The following is a 16,311-nucleotide window of genomic DNA, read 5'->3' as shown; positions in this document are numbered from 1 at the left end:
AATAAATTAATATTTAATTAATAATTAAATAATTATTATCTATTTATTAGTTATTAAGTATATCTATTTATTAATTATTAATTAATAAAAAATATAATTAGTAATTAATTATTAATTATTTAATATAATTTTATTGATAAATACTAAAAAATGAAAACAGAAAATAGAAAATAACTTTCAATCGTTTTCAAAAATCATTCTCATTGGCCGTGTTTGGAATTTATTCCGTTTTTGTTTTTCATGTTTTTCGAGAAAGAAAAAATGAGAACGTTTTCAAAACGACGTTTGACGCAATAAAGACAAAAAAGGAAAATGAAAATGATTTTTTAGTTTAGTGTAAAATGAGAGAGAAATGAAAAATGATTTTTAGTCATTTTTCATTTTTTGTTTTCGTTTTCTACTCCCTCAAGTAGAAGAAAGAGAAAGATATACATTAATAGGTTTTTTTACACTTAAAATAATCTATTAATTAAACTACCAAACGCATTTTCAAAAATAATTTCTGTCTGAGGTTAAAAATGTTTTCATTTTTATTTTCATACAAAAAACAAAATTATTTTAAGATGAATTCCAAACGCGACCATTATTTTTTATTTTCGTTTCTATTTTTAAATTTTTTATTAAATAAACACGATTGATAAACTATTTTCATTTTCATATTTTAAAAGATGTACGAAAATATTTTTAAAAATAATTTCAAACGTACCCATTATTCTAAATATGGAATTTTAATTTTACTCAAGAATTGAATTTTTATTTGGGGAAAGGTGTGACTTGTGAGCTGTGAGTTGTGAGTTGTGAGAGACAGGTGCGTGACCTGAGAGTTCTTCGGTTGATTCGGACGCCTTCAGTTTCGGGACAAAAAACCAATGAAATTATTGCATGACAAAAAAATAAATGAAAAAACAATAATAAAAAATAAAAGCTTTACTTTTGCTTAGACCCCTCTCTGTCCCTCTCTCTCTCTCCTCTCTCTCTCTCTCCTCTTCTGTGTCTAATAGTCCATCAGAAGCGGAGGCCCGGTGCATTTTGTTGCTTTTCCTCAAGTTTCCAATTTGTTCTCTCTCTCTCTCTCTCTCTTCCTCTTCACTCTCCAACAAAACACAAGTTTATTAACTAAGCAACAAGGACTTCTCTTTTCAACACTGCAACACTCTGATCCTTCTTCTTCATATTGGTAGGTAGCTGCTCTTTATTCCCCAGCTTTCCCCTTTTTCCAGCGATTTCCCTTTTTTTTTTCCTTATGGGTTTTCTATGTCTCTTTCGCATCTGGGTTTCTTTGTGCTCTCCGATCTGTACTGGGTTTTCGCTGAAACTCGCGGTTCTGTGATTCTAGATCTAGTTTTTGTGTAATTGGTCCCTCGATCACGTTTATTGAGATCGTTCTTGCGATGCTATCCTTTTTGGGATGATTAAAAATGGCTAAAAACTGCATTTTTTTTCATTTGTTGTTAGGTTATATTTTACATGTTTTTGTGGTATGTTAATTCGTCATGTTTGTTCTGAATCTCTTCAATTTTTTCCATTTCTTCTTTCTCTCAGTTTTTCTGTTTTGGGGATTTTGGGAAAATTCCGGATTGGGTTCTTTACTTTCCCATATCCATTTGAAATCGTCTGATCAGGGTGTGCATGCAGCTTAGGAATTGAATCAATGTCTTTTCTGGGAAAAAAAATTATTCATGAAATTGGGTTTTGTGTTATGGTACTATTTGCTATTGAAAGTTTACATTTTTTCTCCATTTTTTTTTCGGCATAGCTCCTGACACATTGTTGTCTAAAAGCCCATCAGAGTTTTACTTAGGTTGTCGTTTAGATTCTGTTCTAGGTGTTGATCTTTGATCATACTGTGTGATCCATTGTTGGGTCACGTGTAGTGGAAACTGGTTTAGGCTATATTCCCATTTTTGCTAAGTTTTCTTTTCTCTTTTGATTTGACAACTATGCTTGCGGTAATCTATCACCTTCCTTGCTTTCTTTTGTACCTTTGAAGGCAATAATTCTTTGTTACTTGTTAAAGATGTTTCTGATAAATAATAAAGTATTGTTCTTGGCAGAGTTGAGGAGGGAGTGTTTTGGCCTGCTAATGGAAGATAAACCATTGTTGGTAATGTATGATGACCAATGAAATTTCTCAATCTGATTAACAACAGAAATCATTTTTGGCATCGTTAATGGCCTCAAAAACGGGTTTACGAGCTTCCTCAAAGGTGCAGCAGAAAACAGCTGTTATTCAGACTGTACAAACTAATGATGTCAGGCCATTGCCTCAGCCAGTTTTGGGGTCAAGCAAACCGGAGCGTGCTACTCCTGAACAATTACCCAAATCTTTACAGAACACATCAAAGAAGACTGCAGTAGAAGCTCCTGAGCGTAAAAAGTCACCCAATTCTAATCAAAATGGAACTTTTGATTCCTTGATTAATAAATTGAATTCGAGCTCGTTGTCGGAGCAAGCATCAACAGAAGTAGGTTCTGCTGTTACTGATACTCGTGGCTCTCTAGAAAGTTCGGTCGATCAAGAAAAGAAGACGTCGGAGTATGGAAGTGTGAAGGACAGTTCCGTATCTGCCAAGGTTAGCGATGGGGCCAGCAGTCTTGCCAAGACTAGTGGAAGTGCAAAGATTAGTGACCGGATTGATTTTGTTGAGAGTGGAAAGAGCAGCATGTGTAGAGGGAGCACGAGCAGCGATGTGAGCGACGAGAGTAGTTGTAGCAGCTTTAGTAGCAGCATAAACAAACCTCACAAAGCGAATGACTTGAGATGGGAAGCCATCCAAGCTGTCCGAGCAAGAGATGGGGTTCTGGGTTTGGGTCATTTTAGACTCCTAAAACGGTTGGGTTGTGGGGATATTGGGAGTGTTTATCTCTCAGAGTTGAGTGGAACTAAATGTTATTTCGCGATGAAGGTTATGGACAAAGGTTCTCTAGCAAGTCGTAAGAAGCTTCTGCGTGCTCAGACGGAAAGAGAAATACTGCAATCTCTGGATCATCCTTTTCTTCCAACTCTATACACTCACTTTGAGACAGAGAAGTTCTCATGCTTGGTGATGGAGTTCTGTCCCGGAGGAGATTTGCACACTCTTAGGCAGAGGCAGCCAGGGAAACATTTTCCCGAGCAAGCAGTAAAGTATGTTTGCTTAACTTTATTTACACATTCCTTGCAAATCATCATCAATCATCATTTCTTGGTTGAGTAGTTGTTAAGTCTCATGCGCTTGTCCCCTGCAGAAAAGTTTTGCCATACAGTTCTTATAGTGTATCAATTTCATATTTATTTTTTATTCTACAGTAAGTATTTCTCATATATTTTATTTCACTATGAGTCTGACAGATGAGTCAAGTTATGTGGGGTGGGTGGTTCGTTATACGCTTCTTTTTGCAGGTATTAACAGATGCCCCTGACTAGGAAGACCAAAAAATTTTAGAAATCCCCTTTTGTTATTTAAACTCACCTCTGGTGGAATGTTCATATACGCCTCCTATTATATTCTATTTCCTCTGGTGTTTTATTCACGGCATTGTGGAATTCTGCCAAACATTGATTTTCTTTGTTCTTATTCATTCTGATTTTGACACATGAAAGACTGATTATAACATATCCAAAACATAGAGACCTAAATCTGCTAGTGTCACTTGAGAAGAAATTCGAGAGTTTCATGCTAGGAATGTTTAGATGTGTTGTTCAGGTTTTAACTGGTGGATACAATGTATATATTGTTTTACTTGGAATTCAGGCAGTCCTCTTTTGCAAACTGAGAATGGATATTTACTCGAAAATGTTTTGAGATTGGGCGGTCAATTAACCCGAGGAAGGAGAGTGCCTTAAAGAGATTAGGTTACAATTGGTATATCGTATTTGTGTACAAAAAACGATGGTGACAATCGTTGCTTTTCATTATGACTTGCAGATTTTATGTAGCAGAAGTTCTGCTTGCGCTTGAATACCTCCACATGCTTGGGATTGTTTACCGTGACCTTAAGCCTGAGAATGTGCTGGTGAGGGATGATGGGCACATAATGCTCTCCGACTTTGACCTTTCCCTCCGTTGTACCGTCAGTCCAACTCTTGTCAAAACCTCATCAATGGAGTCCGAGCCCTTGCGAAAGAACCCTGTCTATTGTGTCCAGCCAGCTTGCATAGAGCCTTCTTGTATCCAGCCATCCTGTGTGGCTCCAACCACGTGCTTCTCGCCCCGCCTCTTCTCTAGCAAATCCAAGAAAGATAGGAAACCCAAGAACGAGGTTGGAAACCAAGTTAGCCCTTTACCCGAGCTCATGGCAGAGCCAACAGATGCTCGGTCTATGTCATTTGTCGGTACGCACGAATATTTGGCACCGGAAATCATCAAGGGTGAAGGTCACGGAAGTGCTGTTGATTGGTGGACTTTTGGAATCTTTTTGTACGAACTCTTGTTTGGTAAGACTCCATTCAAGGGATCCGGGAATCGAGCAACGTTGTTCAATGTGGTTGGGCAGCCTCTACGGTTTCCGGAATCACCAGTTGTCAGTTTTGCTGCAAGAGATCTCATAAGGGGGTTGCTTGTAAAGGAACCACAGAACCGATTGGCGTACAAACGAGGGGCAACCGAGGTTAAGCAACACCCCTTCTTTGAAGGCGTAAATTGGGCTTTGATACGCTGTGCCACCCCACCCGAGATCCCCAAGCCCATCGAGATCGAGCGGATTCCTCCTCCGACGGCTTCATCTAGTGAAAAGGCTCCTACCATCATAGGAGCTCCAGATCAAAAAGGCTCAAATAATTATCTTGAGTTTGATTTCTTTTAGCGATAATTATGACGGGTCACAAATGGTTTCTGTTGGGGGGCAAAAGACTTCTCTGGGCATTTCAGGGATCTCGTTGGTTAGTGAGGTTAAGTTCTTTTCTTGATAGATGCCGAGGAATTTGTATGTTTGCTTTTGTTGTTGCCTATTGACAGTTTTCAAATTTGTATCAAATACTTATTTTGCATGGATTCTCTGTCGCCTCCTTTAAGGCATGAAAATGGTGCCCTTTTTTTTTTCTTTTCTTTTTTTTTTTTTTTGAGGGGATTGGTGCCCTTTTTATTACGCTTTTGCCATCACAATTTTCATGTATTAATACCGAAATCTCCGCAAGTTAAATATAAGATAACTCTAAAGCAGCCAGATGAAATTTTAAGGTCCGTTTAGTTTGTTGATTTGAGTTTTTAATTCAAGTTGAGATGTAATTTTATGTGAGAGTTTTTTACTGTAGTAAAAAGGTTAAATGTGATGATTTTTAAAAAAAATTTACTGTAGTAAACTTAAATTTTAAAGTTGAATTGGTGAAATGAACAGGGCTTAATTCGTATGCATTTTGAATAATAGAAACAGAAATGTCCTAATACTGAAATCTCCGCAAGTTAAATATAAGATAACTCTAAAGCAGCAGCTAGATGAAATTCTAAGGTCCGTTGTAGTTTGTTGATTTGAGTTTTTAATTCGAATTGAGATGTAATTTTATGTGAGTTTTTTACTGTAGTAAAAAAGTTAAATGTGATGATTTTTAAAAAAATTTTACTGTAGTAAACTTAAATTTTAAAGTTGAATTGGTGAAATAAACGGAGCTTAATTCGTACGCATTTTGAATAATATAAACAGAAATGTCAGAAAATAAAAATTAAATAAATAAAATCATATATTTCCATAGCATGGGCGTCTATTTTATAATTATAATAGAAGCAAAATCCTCCATTTCCACGTCATAGCCGGGCTAAGAGCAGTTTACGGAAAAAGAAAAATATAATATTTCGAGATTGCGGTGAGCGTGGATCGAACACGCGACCTTCAGATCTTCAGTCTGACGCTCTCCCAACTGAGCTATCCCCGCGTTGTGGGATGTCTTGTATATCTTATGGTAATTTGGATGATCTGAAACACATGCAAGAAATGGATTCGTTACGCTGATCTTCTTCTTCTTCTTGCATGGACTTGGAGTTATCAGATTCCCTGGACTTGGAGTTATCAGATTCCCTGGAGCTATCGACATTGCCACGTGGAGACGGCGACTCAATTGTCGCCTCGATCATCACTTCATTTCCTTCACATATGATCTTAACTTCACAAGTTTCTGGTGCACTCTTGAGTATCTGATCCACCGTCCCTGTTCCTTTCCTTGATTTTAATTTCCTATAAATTCCACCAAAAAAAACCCTTCACTAAATAAGGATGAAGCTAAGTATTATAGGAATCTTCTTGAATAGATTTCTTCACTAACTTGGTAGTAGTTTTTGTAAACCTTACCTTAAACTGGATTTGGTGGTTCCAAGCACAACCTTCCTTATGTTGAGAATATCAATTAGGTCCAAGATAGCCTTTGGCAGCCCATCACTCTCAATCAGTATTGTATCCACCTTAACCTGTTTCGTCATATGTATTATTGTTTCCTCCATCAGTTTTAAGTGTGATACATTAGCTATATAAATATAAATATATGTGTATATATATATATATATATATCTTCCATTAATGCAAGACATATCAAGTATTAATTGGCATAAATATGTGTTTTGGCTTCTTACATTGGCAGCTGAACATTTATAGATGAACTTTTGTAAGAGCTCTCTTCTTTTGCCTCTTTCTTGGGCCATGTGGTTTTCCACCTGCTCTGGACTCACTTGACTCAAGGGAAGCTTTCCTACTATATATATTAATCACAAAATTAGTTATAATACCAGATCATGCGTAATACCAGAGACAACTTAACAAAGAAAAATCTTTTGATGCAAATTGATTTTGTTTATTATGGTATGAGAAAATTATTTCATCTCCAGAATGGGGCATGAACAATTATTTCCGTTTTTACTTTATTCTGAAAAGAATATATTTTTGAGACCAAGATTTCTAGCTCTTCACGAAGAATTAGTCCTACATGTAAGAGGTGTAAGATAATATATATTTCATGTAAGTGATTTTGTGAAGGTATAATAACGACAAGAAATATCAATGTTTGTCTAAAGTCATTGTTAGACAAGTAATAAATACCATATAAGCACATCCCATACTTTTATATGTTACCGTATAAGATCAACTTCTTAGTGAAAGACAGAAGGTAAATCTAGTTTTTTAAAGGTTTGAAATAAGTTCTTGAGTACCCTCTAATTAACCTGTTCAGTTAATTAGCTTGGGTCAGTCAGTCAAGCCTAAAACTAGCTAAGCCAACTGAGGACAAGAAATAGAGCTGGTAATCCGAGTAGCGACATGACGATACAACTCCAAACCCACACAAAATTAGCGGGTTTAGGTTTACTATAAATGGGTTCGAGTCATAATCGGGTTTACACAATTAATACGATTAATAAATTAGTTGGGTTAGGGTTGACCTCTTAACGCAAAGTGACACGAATTGACACGATTAACTATGTGTCATCTGCAATCTAATTATATGTGATATAACATGAAAGTTTATATGACATATTAAATACAAATAATGTGAATTTTAATATTGGTAGGTATAATTCATTTATGTTTCTTAAAGGAAAAGATAAATTGACCAATAAACATGTTAAATATGTCTTAACCGTGTTAAATAAGTCATTATTATATTAGTTATTTATTCAATATATTAATTTAAATGAGTTATACGGGTTGACACAATTAACAGATTAATAAATGGGTCGTGTTTGGGTTGACATTTTTGACATGTTAAATAAACAAGTCGTGTTTGTGTTGATATTTTTTGACACGATTAATAAACAGGTTGACACGAACACGAACCACTACCACGAATTACCACCCTTAATAAGAAGCACTATTATTTCACATTTTGACTCATGACTCATCCATTTACACCAACCTTGCATCCATCCCACATTAATATAATTCACATTAATACTTACAAGGTATAAATCTAAACCAATTAACAGCATTCAGGACACTTAATAATGCATCAAAGGGACCAAGTGTTGGTGATATAGAGTCAACTTCAACATTAATAAAATTATTAAAAAAAAATGGCATCTATCAAAATTTTCAACTATATGTATGGATCTGAAATCCTGTCCGATAAAAACCAAAAATATCTCATCGGTACTTATTGTCTTCATGCTAAATAGTCACACTTAGGACCAGAAATTAGCCCGGCGTGGTCTTTTTTTTCAACATAGGCCGGTTTGACCATGACTTGTAATTAACTCCTCAACAGAAAAAACAGACGAACTTTTGGACTGAGTAATGCAAGGACTTATAAATTTATATCATTTATTTGATTATAGATACATGTATATTATAACATAATAAATTTTTCGAAACGTGTCGATAACCAAAATTTAATAAACAAGTTAGGATTAATACATCTCTATTTTAAAAATAGTATAAGATCGAAACTTACAAGGGGTTGGGATTTGCCGGGTCTCTGGATAAATATGAATGAGATAAACCGTGGTCGACGGCGGGTTCACCGCGTGCCTCAACGCCCAATCCAAGGCGTCCAGGCTGGACGGGCTCTTCCCGACGGCGACGTAGACGCTGTGATCCTCTGTGCTCGAGTACAAGCTCCCCTTATCATACTCTTCCTTGATGGACGGCATCGGCGCGAACTTCTTCATCTCGAAAAGCTCCTTGATCTCCGCCGGAACGTCGCCGCTTGGACCCTCTTCCTCTATCTCGCTTACACCAGTAGTACTACTAGTACTAGTACCGCTGATTCTGAAGATCTGGTCATAGTACTGATCTAATTGAGGACTGACATCCTTATTGTTCTCCGGTAACGACACAGACATTTTAGGACGAGTTTCTTAGTTAGTTTTCTCCGAAAATGGCTTTGGTTTCTGATTTTCGAGATGTGAAGCTTGTTTTGTTCGACCGGTGTTTATCATAAAAAAGTGAGAGATATGTTAGGAAGGAGAAAGGAAGTTCGAGTTAAGGCAATAAAGTATGTGACGTATATAAAGGAAGTTTATGTCCTCTCGTATTGCAATTATATGATATTCTTTTCGGAGTTGTACGTTTGGGATGATATTTTTATTTAATCCAGGCTAAACGTACAACCCTATGAAGTTGGGTTTATCATAGGGAATTTTTCATAATTATTCTAGAATTTATAAGGCCCTTGTTTAAGGCGTTTAAATCATGAGTCTGATTCTGCTACATTATTTTTTTTTCATAAGAATTTAAATAAAAAAAATTTCTCGTCAATGGTTCTCTCAAAAAAATTGAATTTAGAATCAAAATTACTGACTTAAACGCACGAATCAAAAGGGTTATAAAATTTTGGTAATTTACTGTATTTTATATATTTATCCCTGAATTTATAAGATTTTGGTGATTTACTGTATAAATTTTTAATCTCAGTAATTTGTTCACTTAACATGTAAAATTTTTATAATGTGTCTCATTTTGATGGTAATCATGTTAAATTGATGACGAAAAATTTCAACATCTAAATTCATACTTAAATCTAACCCCAAAAAAATAAAAATTGGTAAAATAAGATATATTGCAACACTTTCACAAGTTATAAAGCAAATTGTAAAAACTTAAAGTTTTAAGGACAAATTATCAAAATCTTACAAGCTTATGAGACAAATATACAAAGTACCCTTATTGCAATTAGATCGTTTATTTTGCTTTGACTTTTCTAGGTAGTTGGATCATGTTAAAAAGGAAGAAGAAATTGCAAAAAAATAAAATGAGACAATATTTATTATTTGTGCCGTTGTATGATTGTATATAAATAGATGGTGCTGATCTGGTTGATTTGGGAAGCTGGATAAATCATACTTTATTTGTTCCCTTTTTAATTGTTACGCGCAAAGGGACTGAATAGTATTAGAAATTGTTAATATTGTATTATTTTGAAGTGCAATTATAAAAGGTAGCACCGTCATTTTTGTGCCAAAAATTCCATATTTGTCCTCGCGGATTTGATGTCGTGTACATAACATGCACAGAATATGCGAATATGTGAGCGGGAATCATTGCCGTTCATCAAGAACGGGTCATAATTTGTCACCAAACCAAATACAAGAAAAACATTTTTTTTTTTTAAAAAGTCAAAAATTCGCCTTCAATTTAGTGCAGTCATGATTCATGACATGTAGATGGTAGATAATAACATTAGAGGCTCTGCTTCAGCTGCCATTGGACTGCCGCAGAAACAGATAATTTCGACCTCATTTGTTTCAGCAGTTCTCGAATTAAAATGTGAATTTATAAAAAATAAAAAATTATGTAAAAATTTTAATTAAATTTTTTATAAAAAAATAATAAAAATTTAAGTTGTAATTTGAATTAATAAAATTTTGTGTGTTTGGTTCGAGAATTCATGTCATGATTTGTGATTCGTTATAGTGTTTTTTCTCATAAAAAACATACATAAATTAAAAATAATTCTGAATCATAATTTTAAATTTATCAACCAAACGTTCGTTGATAAGTTGAACTCAAAGAAAATTATTGAAGGGTAAGCGCCAATTACATCGTCACTTACATCACTGTAGATGTTTGCATACTATCAAACAAAAAAGTCTTATAAATCATTATCTATGACTTTTATTAAAGAATCTGAATTTTCTCTACAGTGGAACTGTTTGTGTTTGATATTACTTCCTGCAAATCACTTTCATTTTTGGGAACTAAACCTGCTTTTGTTGTTTGGACGATCTTTCAGAAAATTCTCGACTTTTCAATGGGAGAAAATAAATGAAAAAAATGAAACCACTCATAATAGTACTAACTGACATTACATTTACGTCCTCGAAGTGGTAAAGTAAACACATGTTTTTTTATTAAATCAGTAGAAAAATAATATTAAATGACACAAACGTATATTTTATGTTGTTAAAAAATGATGGTAGTAGTAGTACACGTAATTTTCTCCTTTTTTTTCTTCAATATACACCAGTAGCCATCCATATGCCTGTATGTGCTAGCTTGGCCCATTCGTGTCTTTTGGGCCTGTGGATTTCTCTGGATTAGCACTGGTAAGCTCATTTATTACGGAGCCCATCCTCATTGCCTTCCTCTAGCATGTTTCACATAACAAGTCCGAACTGAATTCATATCGAGCTCTTGGAAGTTGCCAATATTTTCAGGGCTTCTTCGAATAAAATTCAAAAAAAATTTAAACTCAAGTTATAATTTTATTTTAAGTTTATATTCGTTTATAAAATTTAAATTTGAACTTGAGTTTTAACTCAAGTTTTATTTTGAGTTTGTGGCTAAAATATGAGTTCAAATTTTTCCTTCAATTCAAGTTCTTAAACTCAAATTCAAGTTAATAAATAATATTTTTTATATTCTAATAACGTTATAACTTTTTCATTTTAATTTTGATTGAGATGCTTTTTTTATGCGTTCACAACGAATAGACGAATAAAACTCCACCCATATACCCTATTAAAATTTTTCATAACTATTGAGTTTTAATTAAAATACTATCTAAATACAAATTTAAGTTTTGACCCACCCAAACACAAGCTCAAAAAAATTCTCAATTCAAATCATAACTCAAATATGCACAGCCAAACACAAACTTAAGTTACAACTTCAACTCAAGTTATAACTTAAACTCAACTCAAGATCATCACTCAAGTCACCCTAACTCAAAAATGCAAAAGAACAATAACTTAAAAATGCAACCGAATAAGCCCTTAGTAATTTGAAAATACGGAGATTTTACTTGCATAGACTTTTATTCTTTACTCTTGATAAATATATTTTTATTAGTGTAATTATTTAGCAAAAAAAGTTATGAATTAAGAGTAAAATGTAAAAATTCTTACTCATACACTTTTAAAGAGTATTTATCAAGATTACTCATATAATCTCTATTTAAAATTAGACAAGTTTTTTGTAAATAATAATAATAATAATAATAATAAAATTGGACAAGTGGAAGGTGGTGGCTGTAGAACCAACTTATATGGGCACTCTATCTATTTAATTCATAGCTTGAAGCTTGTATTTGTACCACTTTATTGAATTGAATTATCAATTGTCGACATAGTTATATAACGATTTTTACCCCATGTGTAGAAATTGCAATAGATTCACGTTAAAAACAAGGTCGCATTTAGAAAAATACATGGTCCAATATAGCATACTCAAAAGCTTAAAGCGTGTGCGCAAGTTATTTATATAATTCTAGTTAGTTTAAGTGGGAAAAGTGGGAAGTCAATTCTGTTGGAAATCTCAAACATATAAAATTCCCAATTGCTTTGTCACATTAATCGGTGACGTGAGAATGCACGCGCCTCTAAAGAAACTAGCAGATTGTTCAAACTTGAAGGGCTATTTAATCACTGATATATGACATGCCACGACATCGATTCGAAAAAAAAAAAAAAAAAAAAAAAAAAAAAAAAAAAAAAGAAGAAGATAAGAAATGCAATTTTAAGGAAAATTGTATTTTGATATGAAATTAAAAAAATAAATTGGAATCATGCCAATTGTTTTTTTTTATTATTATTGTTTATTTTTGACATGTTTTAGATTAAAAGGGTATAAATAATTTTTTTTTTTCTTGAAAATACCCTCAAACTTCTCATAGAGCAATTTTTAAAGTATAAAATGTCAATTTGATATTATACAAAATATCAATTTGATATTATACAAAATATCAATTTGATATTAGCTAAATATTAAAGCACTAAATCTCTAATTCAATAAAACAACGGTACAAAGTGTAATTTTCCCTCATTTTTATTTGAAGAATTACATTGAGTTCTCTAAAATTTTTGCTGATATTGTAGTAAAACTCTCTTCTAAATTCTAACTAGTTTTTTTTAACTAAATTTACAAAAATATCCAATGCGGAAGAACATGGAAATGAGGTGCCCAAAAGAAATAACAAAAACAGAAACTTGTTAGAAAGATGGTTAAAACCATGAGAAAGTGTCACTAAATTACCTAAACAAATCTTCTAAAAAAAAAAAAAAAAACTAAACAAGACTACAATTAGAAAATTACAGTGAGAATTACGTAACGACATGAAATTTATGTAAAGTTGAAAAATCACCATTCAAAAATTAAAATAGAAAAATAAAACACCACAAGCATAGAAAAAATCAAATCTTCGCCATCATTTTTTTTCTTTTACCGTTATAGGGGTGTTTCCGTATAAAAAATTATAAGTAAAACAGACATACTCCATCACTGTCCATACCAAAATGGTTTTTCTACCAATAAAAAAAAAAGGAAATGGACATCAAATTTGCTTAAAGGGAATATTAGATAATATAAATAAAAAGAGCATTTCTATTTGCTCTGATGGGTTAAATTCCCATTAGACACAAAAAGTGGGCTCCATTAAAGGGATTTTATGTGGGTCCCACCACGCGGAGCCCATTTCTCATGTCATAGAGATTTATCTTAGAGATGCAACAATGGGTCAGGACCGGTCCAGGCCCATCTTGACACAGTGACAGATTGGGCCGACACGGCCCGTCACTATTTAAAGCACGACCCAACTTATAAATATTAATGAGCTAAGTTGGACCAACATATATCGACTTATGGGCCGGCTCGGCACGACCATATCTTTATGTTTTTTTTTAATAATTTTATAAACATCTTATGTATAATTATCCTCATTGTATTCTTTTTTCCTTACTAAAGTTTTGTCTCACTGGGTTTTCTTTAAAAATGTTTTTATTTAATGAGACAATCATAAATAAAATATCATTTTTCATATTTCCATTGACTATTTAAACTTTTATATTTGTTAACTTGTTTAAAAATTTAAAAATAAAAAAAATAACAAAATTGAAAATTGCATACTTAAATGGGCAAAGATGGGCCTTGAATGGGCCACCTCATTCAAGGCCCATGGCACGGCCCATCCTAACCCACGGCACGACCCAATCTAGCCCACATAAAATTAGCCCGTAGTGTGGATTGGGCCGAGATAATTCTTATACGAATCAGCCCGCCCTAATCCATAAAATTCGTGAGCTGGACCGGTCCGGCCCACAACCCGCGTTGGTCTAAAGAAAACGGGCCGGGCCGGCCCATTCTTGCATCTCTAATTTATCTCCATCGAAATAAAAAACAGGCTACTCCATTTGGTTCATGGATTAGAACCATTTTTTATTTACGTGTGTTTTTTGTGAGATAAAATACTGTAGAAAACCATGAACCATGATTCGAATCAGAGAACGAATCCTCCAACCAAACGGGCTAAAACAAAAAGAGCATTTCCATTTGCTCCGATGGGTTAAATTCCCATTAGACATAAAAAGTGGGCTCCACTTATGTGGTTTATGTGGATCCCACCATGTGGAGCCCACTTCTTGAGTCTATAAAGATCCTTAACGGAGTAAAAAACATTTTTTTAACAAAAAATATGTTAATACTATAGTCTTGTTTGATACATATACTTAAATTTATAATTATTATTATGTTACTGTGTTTTTTATTTTATAAAGAATTTGAACTTTAACATTTTTTCTCTCATAAAGTTTCGTTAATAAATCAGAATCACTAACTTAAACATGTGAATTAAACGAACGTGTTAGGAAAACTAAGAAAATGTAAAACTAAAAAGAAAAACTTTAGAGAGAGAAATTAAAGAGAGTTTCATTAATCTTGTAAAAGTATATAAAATGAATAGTCTTAGGGTGTGTTTGGTTGGGGGGAATGGAAAGGAATGGAAAGGAATCAATGTTCATTCTTATGTTTGGTTGGTTTTAGGAAAATGAATGGCCATTCAAAATGGAATGACTTTTCCATCAAATGGGTGAATCATCATTCATATTCAAAATGGAATGACTTTTCCATCAAATGGGTGAATCATCATTCATTTATCATATGAGAGGAATGCTCATTCCAAGCTCTTTCAATTTTCTTTTCTATCATTACCCTTGAATATTATAATTATTATAATAATATTTATAATATAATTAATATTATATTATAATAATTTATATTATAATGTAATTATATTTTATAACATATAATATATTATATTATAATTATATACGTATATTATAATATATCATATTTAATATTATAATAATATCTTATATTACGTATTATACATTGTAGTTATATTTATCATTATAAATATAATATAATATACAATATAATTATGAAATTGTAATTAATAATAATTATATTTATCATTATAAGATAATATAATATAATATATAGTTGTGATGTTGTAATTAATAATAATTATTATAATTATATTTATCATTATATGTTAATATAATATAATATAGTTGTGATATTGTAATTAATAATTATAATAATAATTGGGATAGTAGTATTTTTTATAAAATTAAATATAATAATTAAATATTTTATAAATAACAATATTATATTATATTATGTTTTGTTATATTATATGATATAGATGTGATCTTCTATTGCATTTGTAAAAGTAGAACCAAACAAATGAATCATCTTTTTTTTTCCATTCTATTCCATTATCATTCTCATTTCCATTCCTATTACCATTCCCCCACTGCAACCAAACGCACCCTTAGTGATTTTTTTTAGAAGATAACCATAAGTTTGTAACACTTTAATATGATCTAAAAGTTTCGTGTTTCACAGAAAACGAGGTTCGGCCTAGGAACGGATTGAAATCTTAAAAATAACGGGGGCACAAATTATATATATTATATTCTTTTAATTATATATATATAATATTAGTTATTAAATGATTATATTAATATATATGATATTAGTTATATTAATATGATGGGTAATTTTGTCAACATGAAAATATTTATATCCCATTTTATTACATTTATAAAAGTAGAACCAAATAAATGAATCATCTTTCTTTTTTATTATATTTTATTATCATTCTCATTTCCATTCATATTCTCATTCCCCCATTGCAATTAAACGCACCCTTAAAGTTCTATTTATAAAAAAAATTTCAACACTATTCATTATTACTATTTTTATAGTACTTACTATTTATATAGTAAAATTTTGACATAAATAATAACTTTAATTGATTTGTAAGTTTGATTAAAATTGCATAGTAAGTTTAATTAAGGTTAACCGTTACTATTCATAACCATATATATATATATATTTCCTTTCGCTTGTAAAATGGAAAAAAGTTTTGCATGTTCGTGGACCCCAACATTCTACAAGAGAGGGAAAGATGGAGACAAGGCAACAATGGCCTTATTAATTGGGTCTGACGAAGCTGCCAAATGATGACGACAGCTTATCGTGTCTAATCATAATTTTTGATGAGGTTTATTTTTATAATTAAAATTATACGATTAGAATTATTTTTAATTTATATGTAATTTTTTATAAAAAAAATATTATAATAAATTATAAATTATAATTTAAATCTTTTAACTAAACGTCTAATCAAAACAAAAG

General features: G+C 32.2%; 2 protein-coding genes and 1 non-coding gene across 3 annotated transcripts; 1 reads left to right on the top strand and 2 right to left on the bottom strand.

Moving 5' to 3' along the window:
- The first annotated feature begins 946 nt into the window (after positions 1 to 946).
- LOC21400916 (serine/threonine-protein kinase D6PKL2) lies at positions 947 to 5,141 on the top strand. The gene is made up of 3 exons (XM_010098179.2): positions 947 to 1,177; positions 2,055 to 3,127; positions 3,909 to 5,141. The coding sequence occupies exons 2-3, from the start codon at positions 2,172 to 2,174 to the stop codon at positions 4,783 to 4,785; spliced, it is 1,833 nt and encodes a 610-aa protein (XP_010096481.1). The 5' UTR covers positions 947 to 1,177; positions 2,055 to 2,171; the 3' UTR covers positions 4,786 to 5,141.
- A 534-nt stretch (positions 5,142 to 5,675) lies between these two features.
- LOC21400915 (U-box domain-containing protein 35) lies at positions 5,676 to 9,095 on the bottom strand. The gene is made up of 4 exons (XM_010098178.2): positions 8,348 to 9,095; positions 6,540 to 6,658; positions 6,262 to 6,377; positions 5,676 to 6,147 (listed from the first exon to the last, which is right to left on the bottom strand). Exons 1-4 carry the CDS (start codon positions 8,736 to 8,738, stop codon positions 5,871 to 5,873), a joined length of 903 nt encoding a protein of 300 aa, XP_010096480.1. The 5' UTR covers positions 8,739 to 9,095; the 3' UTR covers positions 5,676 to 5,870.
- TRNAF-GAA lies at positions 5,776 to 5,848 on the bottom strand. Its single transcript has one exon. It is a non-coding gene; the product is annotated as a tRNA-Phe (tRNA).
- Positions 9,096 to 16,311: the final 7,216 nt, after the last annotated feature.

This window comes from Morus notabilis, unplaced genomic scaffold (assembly GCF_000414095.1).
Source record: "Morus notabilis unplaced genomic scaffold, ASM41409v2 Scaffold1315, whole genome shotgun sequence".
Classification (NCBI taxonomy): domain Eukaryota; kingdom Viridiplantae; phylum Streptophyta; class Magnoliopsida; order Rosales; family Moraceae; genus Morus; species Morus notabilis.
This window is presented reverse-complemented; position numbering and strand designations above follow the sequence as displayed.